The 14,607-nt window shown below is 44.7% G+C and overlaps 1 protein-coding gene across 1 annotated transcript; it reads left to right on the plus strand.

Moving 5' to 3' along the window:
- Nucleotides 1–17: 17 nt before the first annotated feature.
- On the plus strand, nt 18–2,373 carry HEY1 (hes-related family bHLH transcription factor with YRPW motif 1). The gene is made up of 4 exons (XM_010575861.1): nt 18–124; nt 202–285; nt 401–482; nt 1,297–2,373. Exons 1-4 carry the CDS (start codon nt 74–76, stop codon nt 1,878–1,880), a joined length of 801 nt encoding a protein of 266 aa, XP_010574163.1. The 5' UTR covers nt 18–73; the 3' UTR covers nt 1,881–2,373.
- The last annotated feature ends 12,234 nt before the right edge of the window (nt 2,374–14,607 follow it).

The raw sequence follows: 14,607 nt of genomic DNA on the forward strand, positions 1-14,607 counted from the left end.
CCGGGATGGCGGTGCCTGTGGTGACCGGTGTCCCGCTGCTCCCCGCAGGAACCTGAGCTCGGCCGCGGGCTCCATGTCTCCCTCCACCACCTCGCAGATCCTGGCTCGGAAGAGGCGTCGAGGGGTGAGTGCCTGCCGGCCGGCCGCGGCTCCCCTCAGCCCCGGCCCGCCCGCCCCCTGACCCCCCGCTTTCTGCCCTAGATCATCGAGAAGCGCCGCCGGGACCGCATCAACAACAGCCTGTCCGAGCTGAGGAGGCTGGTGCCCAGCGCCTTCGAGAAGCAGGTAGCGCCCAGTGACCCTCCGCACTGCCTCCCCCCCGTTGCCGGGAGAAAGGGTCGCCCCTCTTTAACGTCTCCGGTTCTGTCTTACAAGTGTCCCGCTTCCCCTTCTCTCCTAGGGATCAGCCAAGCTGGAAAAAGCAGAGATTCTGCAGATGACTGTCGATCACCTGAAAATGCTGCATACAGCAGGAGGGAAAGGTAAAGTTCCGTGCCTGACGGTGGGTCAGCAGCCCTGCGGAGAGGCTGCCGAGAGAGGAGCGCGTTCCCTGGCGGTGCTGTGGGAGTGCTTGGAGAAAGTGGATGGAACTCTCCTGTGTTTTGTCAGGAATCTGGGACTTTTCTTCTACTTGAGAAGATTTGCGGCATCGCTAGCACTGAAACATTTCACAGTGCTAGCCCCAGGTTGTTTGAGGGGAGAGCGATTACAAGTCTCTCTAGCCATATGTCAGCACTATGATGTGAATCGGCTTTTGGCAACCTGTAAAACACAAAGTTTTTGTTGTTGCCAAATGTTTGTTTCTCTAACTTTCTGAAAGTTCAGAACAGAAACTAGAAAAAAAAGACAGGATGAAATGACTAGTGAAGAGAATTAGCAAAAATGGTGAAAAGTGCTTTCAGGAAAAAAGTGTGTTGCCTGCAGAAGTCCCCTCTGATAAGTAAGGACTTGTGTTTCTAATGAATTTCACTGCGCTGTGGTTTTGCTTGCACTGGGGAGACGTGAAAAGAACAAAAGTACTTTCCTCCAGTGGCAGTATGCAATTTCAGTTTAAAAATGGCAGTCTGTGACTGGTCTTGGGACTTGCAGCATCACAGCACAGATATAAAAGAAAAGCTTGTTAGACAAAAAAAGAAAAAAAAACAACAAGGAGCTTGGCAGCTAATCTATGGTTGGGAATACTAACCACATCCAAGTGAAATATGCTTATAGGGGAGGGTGGAGTGGGGAGGCTACATGTAGACAATGACTAGAAAACAGCATCTTAAGACTCCATTCTTTGTTCTTTTCTCTTAGGTTATTTTGATGCTCATGCTTTGGCTATGGACTATCGGAGTCTAGGGTTTCGAGAGTGCCTGGCTGAAGTTGCTCGATACCTTAGTATTATAGAGGGTCTGGATGCCTCCGATCCTCTGCGAGTTCGACTTGTGTCTCATCTCAATAACTACGCCTCTCAACGGGAAGCAGCAAGTAGTGCACACACTGGCATTGGACACATTCCCTGGGGCAGTGCCTTTGGACATCACCCTCACATATCTCACCCGTTGCTGCTGGCTCAAAATGGGCATGGTAATACCAGTACTACAGCATCTTCCACAGAACCGCATCACCAGACCAGAATTGCCGCCCCACATGCTGAAACTTCCTCACTCAGAGTGCCCCCAAATGGCAGCGTTGGACCAGTGCTCCCCGTGGTCACAACTACTACCAAACTGTCTCCTCCTCTTCTCTCCTCCATGGCATCTCTGTCTGCGTTCCCCTTTTCGTTTGGCTCCTTCCATCTGCTGTCCCCCAACGTGCTGAGCCCGTCTACACCAACGCAGTCAGCAACCCTTAGCAAACCATACAGACCCTGGGGGACTGAGATTGGAGCCTTCTAAGAACTAACTCTTTAGTAAGGGTGGGGAAGCCTACAAACCTAGCTGAGCTGGGTTATGCCACGCTTAAAGTTGAAGTTCTTAATAACTGGGACAAAGGTACAGCTTCACCTTAACTAAGTTTGTCTAAAAACTGTCTCTTTGGATTTTTCTTTTTGTTTTCTATGTTTTTGTATTAGCAGGTTTGGTGGGTTTTTTTTTAATAATTGCTGAAGTTGTCCAAAAATAAAATTACAATAGTGGTTGTTAACACTTGTGTTAGATCTGTGCTGAGCATTTAAATCACTTTTGTAAACAGTTTGTTTCAAATGTTTCATTTTTCCTGAGTACGTCAGACTGCCTTTTTATGAAGAGAGATCACCTATTACTGTTAGCAACGACCTAGTTTAGTTATTAATTTTTCCAAAATCACTCTTCTCAGCATTAACAAGCCGTGTTTTTGTTAGTATTTTGACATTGAGATGTTATATAAAGAATCACTCTTTTTTGTAAACTATATTTGAGTCTTATATTTCTGAACAAAGCGTTGACAAATCAGATGGACCAGCTTAACCAGCTTTATACAAGAGCCCAGTTTCTATTTCTTCTGCAGTGGTTTAGTATATTTGGTGGTCTTATTCTAGTCCCTAGTGGACATTTACTCACATCTCAGAACCACTACGCTACTTCCACCAAAAGCAGCAGTATGTGCTTTATAGCAAACTCTAGAGTGGGGAGGGTGCAAAAGCCAAATTACACAGTATATTGGTGGTGGGTTGAGTTGCTGGGGAAATGAAGGGGGAAAAAAAAAAAAGGTTGTCGCCTGCAGTAGTCTTCCAGCCAGAGCTGGTCATATGCATATTCATTTCATAGGGCCAGATTCTGCTTTGAATTACAGTGGAGTAATAATTAGTCTATTACCCTGTATTCTTGGGTAACAGATCAGACTCTTTCCCTCTGTGGGCTTCAAATTTGCACCTGAAAGGAGTGATGCTGGCATTTAAATAGCCAATGGAATGGTACAGTGGGAACCCCTTCAGTGCACAGCCTTGTTGCTTAACAGATGTATCCTAACCAGTTGATTTTTCTGTTGCGTTTGACTTTTAGGTGCAGTTCAGTGCCACTCCTCATTTTGTAAGTGCTCTGCTGCATTCTTGTGTGCGTGAGAGTGTGTGCGTGTACATGTATATTTTGGTTGATTTCATGAGAATCTTAATCTGAACAGGTTTATCTAGTGAATTCCACTGGACGGGGTTTGACTGCTCTTGTATTTGTGTTGTGGCTAAATAAAGGAGAAAGAACAAAGTATTTTAAATGACATGCTTGTCTGATATGTATCAGTGGAGAATTCTGTGCCTCTGGGTATCACGGGAGGTGTTGAACAATTGCTACTTAATCCTGTTGTGGGCATTTGTATTTACTTCTTTCTCAAATATTATGGCATACTTAGCTACACTAGCTGAGTATGTAAAGAAGCGCAGTGCCCCAGAATAACAGTGAAGGGAAGTAAAAAGTAAGATTCGTTTTGCTGTCGCTTTTACTTGCCTGGCAGTGCATGGGCAGACGGCGAAAACACCAGGGTTACTGCTAAAGAAGAGGTTAAAGCTGCACTGCACCCGAGTATTCTTACTGATTTGTATTAATATTAAAAAGTGATCATGTTTACAAATGCAGAGTCCTTTCCTGTCTAACTCATGAAATCCTATAGCTCTGTAGCAAAGTTTTGTACCTAACAGTCTGGTTTAGCTCACGTTCGGTGCATGAGTGCAGAATCTACCCAAGGTCTCTGACTGATCCTGTATTTGTTACTGAGTGGGTATTACTAGCGTCTTACACTTTTTCTTGAAGTAACAACCTGAAAGGCTTACACGTAGGTAGATTTTCTCCAGATGTGGTCCGTCCTACCTGCAAATCTCTACCTGCAGAACATCAACAACTTCTCCTGGAAGCACGTCACTTCTTTCCTGGGCATTTGAATTTATAGTACACTTGTGTTGGTAAATGGCACATCCTTGTCTGGATTTAGCTCTGCCAGAATAGCAGAAAGAGCTTGGCCCTGTGGGAGCTGAGAGCTTTGTTTAAAGAGGGGCTCTTGGGCCAATTAAGGAGTGGCATTGATGAGAGGCTTTCTCGGAAGAAGGATTGCCGTGAGGCTGGAAAGAGTGGGAGGGCATTCAAGTGCGTAACCTTGTTTTACCTTCCTCCCTAGGCTGCAGGGGACCACTGCTAGAAATGCAACTGTGGGAGCTAGAAATACATAGGTGTTATTAAGAAGAGATTATAGAGCGTAGTATTTCATGTAGAAACATGAAATAAGAGGCCATAAAATTCCAAATCCAGTTTCCTTTTCACAGTGTGTATTGTCTCCTGTTTAATTATGCTCTGCCCTGTCCCTAATAGGTTTTTATACCAAATTAACAACTCCTACCTAGAAGATTGCTATAGTGCATGCAACTATTCTTTAGATCTTTTAATAAATGGCAATGCTTCTCAGCCTTTTAATGGTTATTTCATTGACATTCAAATGACTTTGCCTGCCTCTAAATAGCTGGCTCTTTTGTGTGGAAAGACCCCTATAATTATTTTTGTCCCACTGTCCTACTCTTGAATGGACTTCAGAAGCAGGGAGTGCAATAAAAGTTTAGCTGCTGGTGTTTGTCTCTAATATCCACTGTCTCCTCTTTCCATTACCAATGGCAAAGGTATTAATGAAAAGTACTAATTTTATTCAACCTTTGCAGTAAGACTATATTAATTTTTAGAGACTCAAAATCTACTGATAGTTATTGTAGAAAGAGGTGAGCGAATTCTAGGAACTCACAAAACCTAGTAATTCGAACGGGAAAAGCATGGCCCAGAAGCTGAAGCACCTGGGTTGGAAGTCCAGGGTATTACTACTTGTGCTGCTAACTTAGTAAATCATGCTTGGCAATCACTTAATCCGTATCTGTTTTGTCAGCTGTGAAGAAGGGATGGCACTGCTTGTTCTCCTTTCATCAAGAGGCAGTGGTAGCTGGAAATTTTCTATATGAATGACAAACGCGGTTGTTTCTTAAAAAACTACACTTCTGAGATGTTCTGCTATTTTTATTTCCTATAGGATGCTAGGTTTCTAAAGACAAACTGAGAAAGGCAAAATAAGCATGCTTCTATAGACAACAGCTATCCCCTGAGCCCAAAACATGTGCTTGTTTACCCTTTTGCAAAAGAGCAATTTAGGAGCACAACCTTAACCAGAGGGATGCCGGAGAAGAAAGGAAATGCATATGTGACTTGATCCCATGACCCCCCAACTACCTTCAATTGCTTTGGATGAACTGCGTCTGTCCGGAAATCCTCAGGCTAAAGCTTTGTGTGGGATGTAAGATGATGTGGTATTTCATATAAGCTAATATTATCTTCCTTTATCAAGGAAGCTGGATTTGAGTGCAGAATAAATTTAAGAGGCTGGTAAATGCTGCATAAACCCAGATACAAACCTTTGGAAATCCATTCTGTGCTTTGGTGTAAAGGAATAGCTCATGAAAGTGACATTTCATAGCTTTTGGAAAGAAGCTGTCAGTAGTTCTTAGGACAGTTTCCGTTCAGCGCTCCTGTCTTAACACTAGTAGCATGACAGAGTTTGTTAGGATCATGCTGAAAACCCCACGAATCCTGGCTATTGCTCTCTTTACTCACACATCAGCATGTGAGTCCCCAGGTGAGAGAAGCCTTCCTAGACGATTGCACAGTGGTGGGAAGCCTGCCAGTTTTTTTCTCCAGGGAACAAAGAAGCCCAAGTGAGCACAGATAAACTGAAATCCTTCTTCCTGTTTTACATTGTGTGCATATTCACAAGTGCTTCTTGCCAGAAACTCCCAGTTTGGATCGTAACATACTCTATACAGAGCTGGAAGTCTGTAGTGAATAATGTGGAGGTCATGGGCTTTGTGCTGGAAGGCAACAAAAATGATTTACACAGCCCTTTTCTGAGGCCTTACATGAAAGGTTGCAGAGATGGGTTGTGGCACTTGTGACTCAGTACAGTAAGGCACAAATATGTCCACGTATTAACCAGCCTACCCGGCCTCGTAGAGCAGCGTGTGCTTTGCCTGTAACTGAATGCCTCTCTCTCCACTTGCCCAGCTTATAAATAAAAATTAGAACAGTCCCTTTCTTCTGGAGCCAGAAGGTGCAGGCACTGACTCATGCTTGCAATATAGTAGCTTGACTGCTGTAAGGAACGTTGAAATGCCAATGCCTAGTAAGATACAGATACCTGAAGGTGTCTTTTGGGAGTCTGAAGTGTTCATTTGGTGAAAGCTTTTATTAAGGAAGTGCTCGGGTATTACATGTTGTTCTCTCTTATTCCAGCTAGTCCCACGCAATTTTTTCTCTAGCAAATTCTACTAATTATTCATGCAGCTTGAAGGAGTGGACCAAACTGCCTTGCTTTGACTCGTGCTGCGTGCAGCCTGCCCAAGCCTTCCCAGCAGAGCAAAGTTCACAGACAGAGGTTCTCTGCCAGCTGTTTTTTCTTTTTTCTTTAACACATCGTGTAACATAGCTGTATAACGCGGGAAGGGCTTATCTAGGTGCTCAGAAGAGCTGAGCACTAGGGGCATTCTGCCCTGCTTATAGAGCCCTTAACCACATCAAATTGCTTGGACCTTTTCAGAGCCTTTGACCAGGCTGCTTTCTTCAGGTGAAGCCTCCTGGAAAGGAAGGGGGGGTAGCTGGGGTCAGTTCTGCACATCTTCTGCACTGCTGCTCTCCAGGGCAGCCTCGGCACAGGGAGACCTCTGCAGACCACTGTCTTCTCTCTGCATTGGAAAGGCTTCTTGGAGCTTTCCAGGTGACTTGTATTTCTCCAAAGGAAGCTGTAAAATCTAGGCACAGACAGTAGTAACAGGTTAAACACTGACGGTCCGTGCGTTTCTCTGTTTCGCGCTGCTTTCACAGAAGAAAGGATGTTGGGAGCAGAAAAGCTGGTGGAACAGCTCTGCGAGAGAATGCCAGGGAACAGGAAGGAAGGCTGATGTGCAGGATCAGAGGAAAACAGGCTGTGAACAGATGAACGAAGAGTTGCATTGTTTGCATTGCCTGTCGCAAAGACATGGAAAAAAGTGAAGTCAGATGACAAAATAAGCTGCATGCAAGTATGTAAAGGATTCAGAGTGGGAAGGATAATACTCTTAGTATTCCTAATTTTGCTCAGTAAGCCAGAACCAGATGAGCAACATACAAAGACTGAGGCACATAATTTAAAACCAGTAAGGTGCTGAAACAAATGTGTGTGAATGTCTTCATCAAATGCAATGGGTCACCTCACTGGCTAGGGAGGAACCAGGGCTCAGATGGACTATCGCTGGTTGTAAGAATGCATCACAGCGTGATTTACTGATTGCATTTGTACAGTCTGGTCAAGTGAGTGTAAGGAGGTCAAGGAATTAAACCATGGTCTGTGCACGAGAGGGGGCTTGTGACCCTACTTGACAGAGAACTTGATACATCAGGGTAACGGATATGAGCACCTAACGACTGGCAGCCGCTTCCACATATCCCTCAGCCTTCATCAGCAGCTACCACCTTAGCTGCTGGTGCAGCCGCTTAGCTCCTGGATTTTGGTATGGTGTTTCTGGGCATGTGTTAGCCATCTGTGCCGGTATGAGGTCTCCTTCACCATCAGGTGAGTAGGGCAGGTGCGTGTTCCGACCAGTAGTGGAAAACTAGTTCTTCTAGTGAAAGTGAGTATGGAGCCCGATTCTGAGGTAAGGAACAACTGGTAGAGAGAACGCAGAGTTGCTAACTTGCTTCATATTACATATCTGCTATTGATAGTGCAGACAATAACTTGGTCATACTGCTTCTTATTATCACCAAGCCTGTCTTCTTTAAGAAAGAGGCCATTTCACAGAGAGGCTGAATTTCAATAACAGAAGATGAAATGAGTATAATCAGCATCTGTTGTTGTTCAGCGATGGTTATGTAAAAGTTTGTGGGATTGGATTGTGGTTAAAAAATGTAGCAAAGAGAACTGAAGTGTGTGCTGCAGGAACTCTTACATGCTACACAGAAGGTAGATCTATTTTTTACTTCATCAGGAAAACGTCAATGTGATTGAACAATGTTCTCTGTATAATGTAGATGCCTAACTGTCTGTAGATTGCCCCTTTGAATTTCTCTGGGATTCATTGCGTCTTCTGTTAAGAGGAAATTATCAACAACAAGAGGAAATCCTGTACTAGTACTGAATAGTCCTTATTTTAAAGGTACTTCCCTTCTTGTGGGAATTGTATATAATCAGAACAACACTCCATAAAACAGACGAATTATTTTAGAAGGACACGGGTCAGCCTTTTATTTAAAAGGTCTGACGTTATTGAACATAAGAAAATCAATTGTTAGAGTGGACGACATTCTTCCATGAGCTGCCTGTGCTTCCCAAAGGTGGGGCAAAGTTTAAGGCATTGGTAACAGGAAGTTTGGGTTCCTTGGAGACTTTCATGTTTTCTGGAGCACACGATGACAAAATTACTCTTTTTCTTCCTAAAAATAGCACCAGGAATAGTAATGATTAAACTTTACCCTGTTAAGAATTGGAATAGGTGGAGATCTGAATGGTGCACATACCTGTTGAACAAAAATGTTCATTAAGTTGGTGTGGAGAGGGATAAGGTGCATTAGTCAGCAGTGTGTTGTAAAGGACATGCAAACAGAAAGAGCAGCTCTTTTGAAGACAAGCCCTTCCTTTCCCTTAGGTTTCTGAGATCTGGCCCTCTGTACTTCAGTTCCAGCTGCACAGACCTCTTCCACTGCATGAACCAGTACGGGTTGAGCAAGGGGCAGGTGCAGCCCCCACCTGAAGCCAGGAGCTGAACTGCCATGTGGCCACAGCTGTGTCCCGAGATTTGGGGCACCAAATCAACCAAGCACACCAAGAGGTGTGACTGTAGATCTGAAGCTAAATGGTTGTCACTCCCTCACCTGTTAAATCTGTGCCTGTTTCAAAGGAGAGGATTGGAATCCCACGTACCTGCCCCAGCCCAACCAGCCATGAAGCTGTGAGAGCCCTGAATGAGTCAGATACTCACTGAAAGAAGTTAAAGCAAAATCTGTCATGAGGCTTTAAAAAAACTTCGGGTTGTTGTTGTTTTAGGCAACGTTTGTCCAATTTTTATCTCCTCTCTGGGAAGGAAGAAGACTCCCTGCTTCTTCATGGTGCTGACAGAGGTCTGCAGGACTCTTTACACAGCCCCCTCAGGCCCGACCTCATCCTGCCAGTTAACAAACTAAAGCCTCGTTTTCCGTCCCTGCAGCACAGCAACATCCCAGGCTGAAAGCACAGATTCAGTGACAGGGCTGGCTGAGAGCCACAGGGGCCCAAGACTGGGAATTCCCATGGTCTGCCCCCAGGGACAAAACTGAAGGAGTGACGCATCAGGTTTCCGGGTAGAAAAATCCCTGCTTTGCTTTTTTTTTTTTTTTTTAACAGCATCAATATCCTCATAATGTGCTAGCCAGACAGTCTGACTTTATGCATTTTTTAAGCAAAAAGGGAGCAATAATGAAATTATTCTCTAGCTTTTATTTTGGCTGTATACTTCTTAATGAAGAAAAAAAAAAGGTTCAAAATCCCTTCTTATTGCCAGGTCCACTGCTAGGAAGTGGAGCTTTCCCTCCATGCTATTTTCATTGCCTTGCGTGAGATAGAAACCCAGTCTGTATCAAACAGTTGCTGAGAAAGCTATGATTCAAGCTTTATATAATGAAATACTTTTTATACCAGAGTCTATTGGGAAACAGCCTGTTCAGCTCAGCTATCTGCATGGTGTTAACTTTTATAACCCAAAACTCCCATCAGAAAGGAGATTTTTATGAGATTGTATTTGACACTCCCCAAACAATGTTCCTTTAATAACTATGTCTGACTGACTGAAAAAGGCTAGAGAAGACTTTGCCAGGGGCTAGTGCCACCTCAGATTTAATTTTTTGGCGACAGTGTCTGCTCCTCACTTGTTTGTACTAGAAGAACTGTTGCAACACTGCTGTTAATCCCATGGGACAGTGAGAGATGATGAAGATAAATTTGTATACAGAACTTGTACCCAGCATCTAGCCTCACTTTGTTTCAAGACTGCAGAAGCTTCAGAGTAAAATGTGTTCCAGGGTGTCATGGTTTAACCCCAGCCAGCAACTAAGCCCCACACAGCCTCTTGCTCACTCCCCTCTGGTGGGGTGGGGGAGAGAATCGGAAGAAAAAAAGGTGAGAAAACTCATGGGTTGAGATAAAAACAGTTTAATAGGTAAGGCAAAAGCCACGCACGCAAGCAAAGCAAAACCAGGAATTCATTCACCGCTTCCCATGGGCAGACAGATGTTCAGCCATCTCCAGGAAAGCAGGGCTCTGTCACGTGTAATGGTGACTGGGGAAGACAAACGCTATCGCTCCAAACATCCCCCCTTCCTTCTTTTTTCCCCCAGCAATTATTGCTGAGCATGACGTCCTAATGTCTGGCATATCCCTGTGGTCAGTTGGGGTCAGCTGTCCCAGCTGTGTCCCCTCCCAACTCCTTGTGCCCCCCCAGCCTCCTCACTGGTGGGGTGGGGTGAGAAGCAGAAAAGGCCTTGGCTCTGTGTAAGGGCTGCTCAGCAGTAACGAAAACACCCCTGTGTTATCAACACTGTTCCCAGCACAAATCCAAACCATAGCCCTATACCAGCTACTATGAATTAACTCTATCCCAGCCAAAACCAGCACACAGGGGAGCGGGTAGGGCAGAGGGGAAAAGTTGAGACCCCTTCTATGTTGAAGCCTGATTCTAAAGAGGAGGTTTTTATTAATAAGCCTCCTTCTCCCTATCCCCAGGGCTTTTCAGTCTGAGCACTACTACATTTGCTCCCCCAAAGTTAAGTGATATTTGCAATGTCCCGTGGAGGTGTAGCACTACATTCTGGGTAGGGTGTTAGACTCAGAAAGTTGAAAATCAAATAGTTGATTGAGTTGCTTGGCTGAGGTGTTGCAGACTGGGTTGGTTTTTTTCTTCAGGACTTCTGCAGCAGTTCCAGGATTAAAGCACAGCTGCCCTTGACATTCTAGAAGCTGCAGCGGGTGAGTACTTCACATCAGACTGAGCTACTTCCCATGCCAGAGTTTCAGGAAATGAGGAGCACCAGGAACATTTAGGAAGCCTTTTCCTAGTCTCCTACAGGTCTTAAACAAATGGAAGCAAAAAAAACCCCAAAACAATCCAGTTCCCATGGTACTTTTCAGTACCCTTAACTGTAAGACTGTATTTCACATTTCAAAGTCTCCTAACACGTTCAACTATTTCAGCAACAACTAGACCCCTTCACTACTCCCTGATGAAAGAAAATCCAGCCAGTGGTTGGAATGAAACAGATTTCTTAGGCAACATTAATACTCCCCTTAGATGTGTTTTTGTGTGTTTGACTTCACAACTCAACATTGTATTTTTAATACAGTCTTTTGTGTATAATGTACTAGGTCTTAAATAAATTATTTGAAGGCACAGCTTCCCTTATGATATCGCAGATCATCATGTGCATAGTTCATCAGTAGGGCTGAAGGTCTTGGATTTGCTACTTAGACCCCTTCAACTGGGAGGGATAATTGGTGACATGTAGGTTATCTTCATGTGGACCAGATCTAGAGAAGAGTGGGTTTAGCAGGGAGAAAAGTGTCCATTTGAGGAGCTCCGTGTCAGGATGATGGTGGGGGATGCACAGCTGAAGGCTCTGTTGAGATGGCATAGATTGCCAGTGTAGCACTGGGTCATGGTAGGGACATGGGGAGGTGCAAGCTTGGATCCCAGTGGAAAATCTTGTAGTGATAAAAATGTCTAGGATGTGAAAATTGGCAGTTAGAGTGCAGCTTTGGGAGGAAGTAAATGCATGAAAGGAAACTGGTTGGGACTGTGGAAAGAGGTTAAGGTTGAGGAAAGGCTCGTATGTGAAGGGAGAGGATACTCCCTCATTTGCCAGACCTTCCTCATTTGCCAGAAGTGTCATGGTGGTTACCAACCGTGCATGACTCATCAGTAACTTGGACATGAGAGGTAGGATCACCATCAGCTGGGCTGGACCTTTATTCCAGCTGAAGTTGCCTCTATTCATGAAATGAACATAATTACCTGGATGAGAAGCTGGCATAAAACATCGCTCCTTTTGCACAAGATGGCCCAGAACCTGAATTGCCACAGACACAGCTGTGCTCTTACAGTCTTCCCTGAGCACAAGCAGTACTGTAGTAGATTATTTCTCCCCTGAATAATTGCTTGCTTGCCTTCTGTTGCCTCTTGTCGTGGTTTAACCCCAGCCAGCAATTGAGCACCACGCAGCCGCTCACTCACTTCCTCCCACCCAGTGGGATGGGGGAGAGAATCTGAAGGAAAAGGTAAAACTTGTGGGTCGAGACAAGAACAGTTTAATAGAACAGAAAGGAAGAAACTAATAATGAAGACAATAACAATAACAAAATGACCATAATAATAAAAGAATTGGAATACACAAAACAAGTGATGCACAATGCAATTGCTCACCACTCACCGACCGATGCCCAGTTAGTTCCCAAGCAGCGATCAGCCGCCCAGGCCAACTCCCCCCGCCTCGTTTATATACTGGGCATGACATCACATGGTCTGGAATACCCCTTTGGCCACTTTGGGTCAGCTGTCCTGGCTGTGTCCTGTGCCAACTCCTTGTGCCCCTCCAGCTTTCTCGCTGGCTGGGCATGAGAAGCTGGAATATCCTTGACTTTAGTCTAAACACTACTTAGCAACAACTGAAAACACCAGTGTTATCAACATTCTTCACATACTGAATCCAAAACATAACACTCTACCAGCTACTAGAAAGAAAATGATCTCTATCCCAGCTGAAACCAGGACACCTCTGTAGTTCTGCTGCCTGATACCAGGAACAATCACAAATATGTAGTGCTAAATAAACAGCTAGATGCTTCAGCAAAGCCTTCGTGCCTACACATGGCTCAGTTGCTTCAAATAGCCAATCTGTACCTTGGAGTGATGGCAAGATCCTATTCAAGAAATGAACAAGGAGCCCTTATAACCTTGGGCAAGTGGTCTCCTCATGATGATGTCAGGAAAAAAAATAGTAATTTGGACAGGAGGCTTGTTTAGGGATCCTCCATAAGGAAAGAAACACTATATCTCTTTAGAGCAGGAAGGAAAACTCTTTTCTGGAGGACATACAAAAATATGTCAGTTATGTCTCTTCTTAGGTAGTGTACAGAAAACCCATTACAGATGAGTGTCTCTGGAACAATTTTGGTTTATGCTCTGGCTTTCACAAGACAGAGGAGGAAGGCTGTGAGGCAGCAGAGCAATTGCTGTATTCAGTGGCGTGGCCCATGGGAGCGAAGGAGCGCCGTTTGGGGCGGGGGTGCTGGCTGCACAATAGAGATGGAGCTGTTTGGGGAACACTTCCATAAGATTTTATGAGAGAGGGAAAATAGGTGCCTATAGAAATAACTTTTACAACTCTGTTGATTTAAAAGAGAATGAGAGTGCAATGAGGGTGCTTTTGTTCCAGGAGGGGACTTTATAGGATGTATTGTCTCCTGATGTCTCTGTGGTTTTCTGCAGGTTGGGGCGCAGTGGGCTGACTCCCCTTGGTTTTCCTTCCTGTCCCTCTAAGGCCAACAACTGTGGCTGCGCTCAGTTCTAACATGTAGGGCACAAGGGAAGGAGGAGTTCCTTCAAAAAAAGAAAAGAAAACAAAACCAAACCTGTGCAGAGGCTTGGCATGATGGGTAATAATTGAATGTTTCATCCTGCTGTCTTCACGGGCATGAGATCCCTCTTGCAGTCCAAGAGTGTCTTTTCTTCCTGGGACCTGTGGGACCAAGTATTATGTGGTCAAAACTGCAAAATAGTAATTTCAGTGCCACTGAGCACTGAGAGATCCCTTACAGAAAATGATCTAGTGTCAGAAAATATCCTTCTGCTCTGAAGCTGTACTGGAATCTCTCTGGAGCGAGAGCGTTACACTCCTGCAAATGCCTATTCCAGGTGAGATGTTACGTTTATGCTCTGATGAAATAGTCACTATTAATAGGTTTGAATTAACTGTTATTAAAAAATGAGAAAACAGTACGGGGAAGCCCAGTCTGAAAAGTGAAATGTGGTGGGCGCACTGAACTGTCAGAGTCCTACAGGCTCACATACAAGCATACCTAAAAAGTAACAGCAGTTGCAGGCATCACTGCAAATCCTCCCTCCTGGGCCCTGAACTTTCTCCTATAATCTCAGAGATAACGCAGCCTGCGCATCACATGCAAGGGATGACACAGTGTGACCTTATCGACACGCATGCCTCTAAGGTGTTCAGATGAGCAGGGAAGGAGCAGCGCTACAATTTTCTTCCTAACAGATGCTTCATTCTGGACAAATCGTTGAAGAAGTGAGATATGATTCAAACCACATATACTGCTGGTACTGAAAACGAACCAGGTCACTGACTTTTAAGAGGCAGTGATGTCTTGACTAGAGAGGAAACTTGACGGCAAAGCACAGCAGTTCTGGCCGGAGAATTTGCATCAGCCACCGACAGCTCTCATGTTGCTAAACTGCCAGAAAGTAAGCTCATGCTTCTGGCAGGGAATGTTTGCCATCTACTTCCCTCTGTTGACTGAGTTACTGAAGTACACTAAACTTGGGTAAATTGAAGGCGAATCTCACAGACAATGAAGTGGGGTTGAAAGGCAGACAATAGGCCAGATTCCTGGCAT

Source organism: Haliaeetus leucocephalus, unplaced genomic scaffold, assembly GCF_000737465.1.
Source record: "Haliaeetus leucocephalus isolate CR32 unplaced genomic scaffold, Haliaeetus_leucocephalus-4.0 Scaffold506, whole genome shotgun sequence".
Lineage (NCBI taxonomy): Eukaryota > Metazoa > Chordata > Aves > Accipitriformes > Accipitridae > Haliaeetus > Haliaeetus leucocephalus.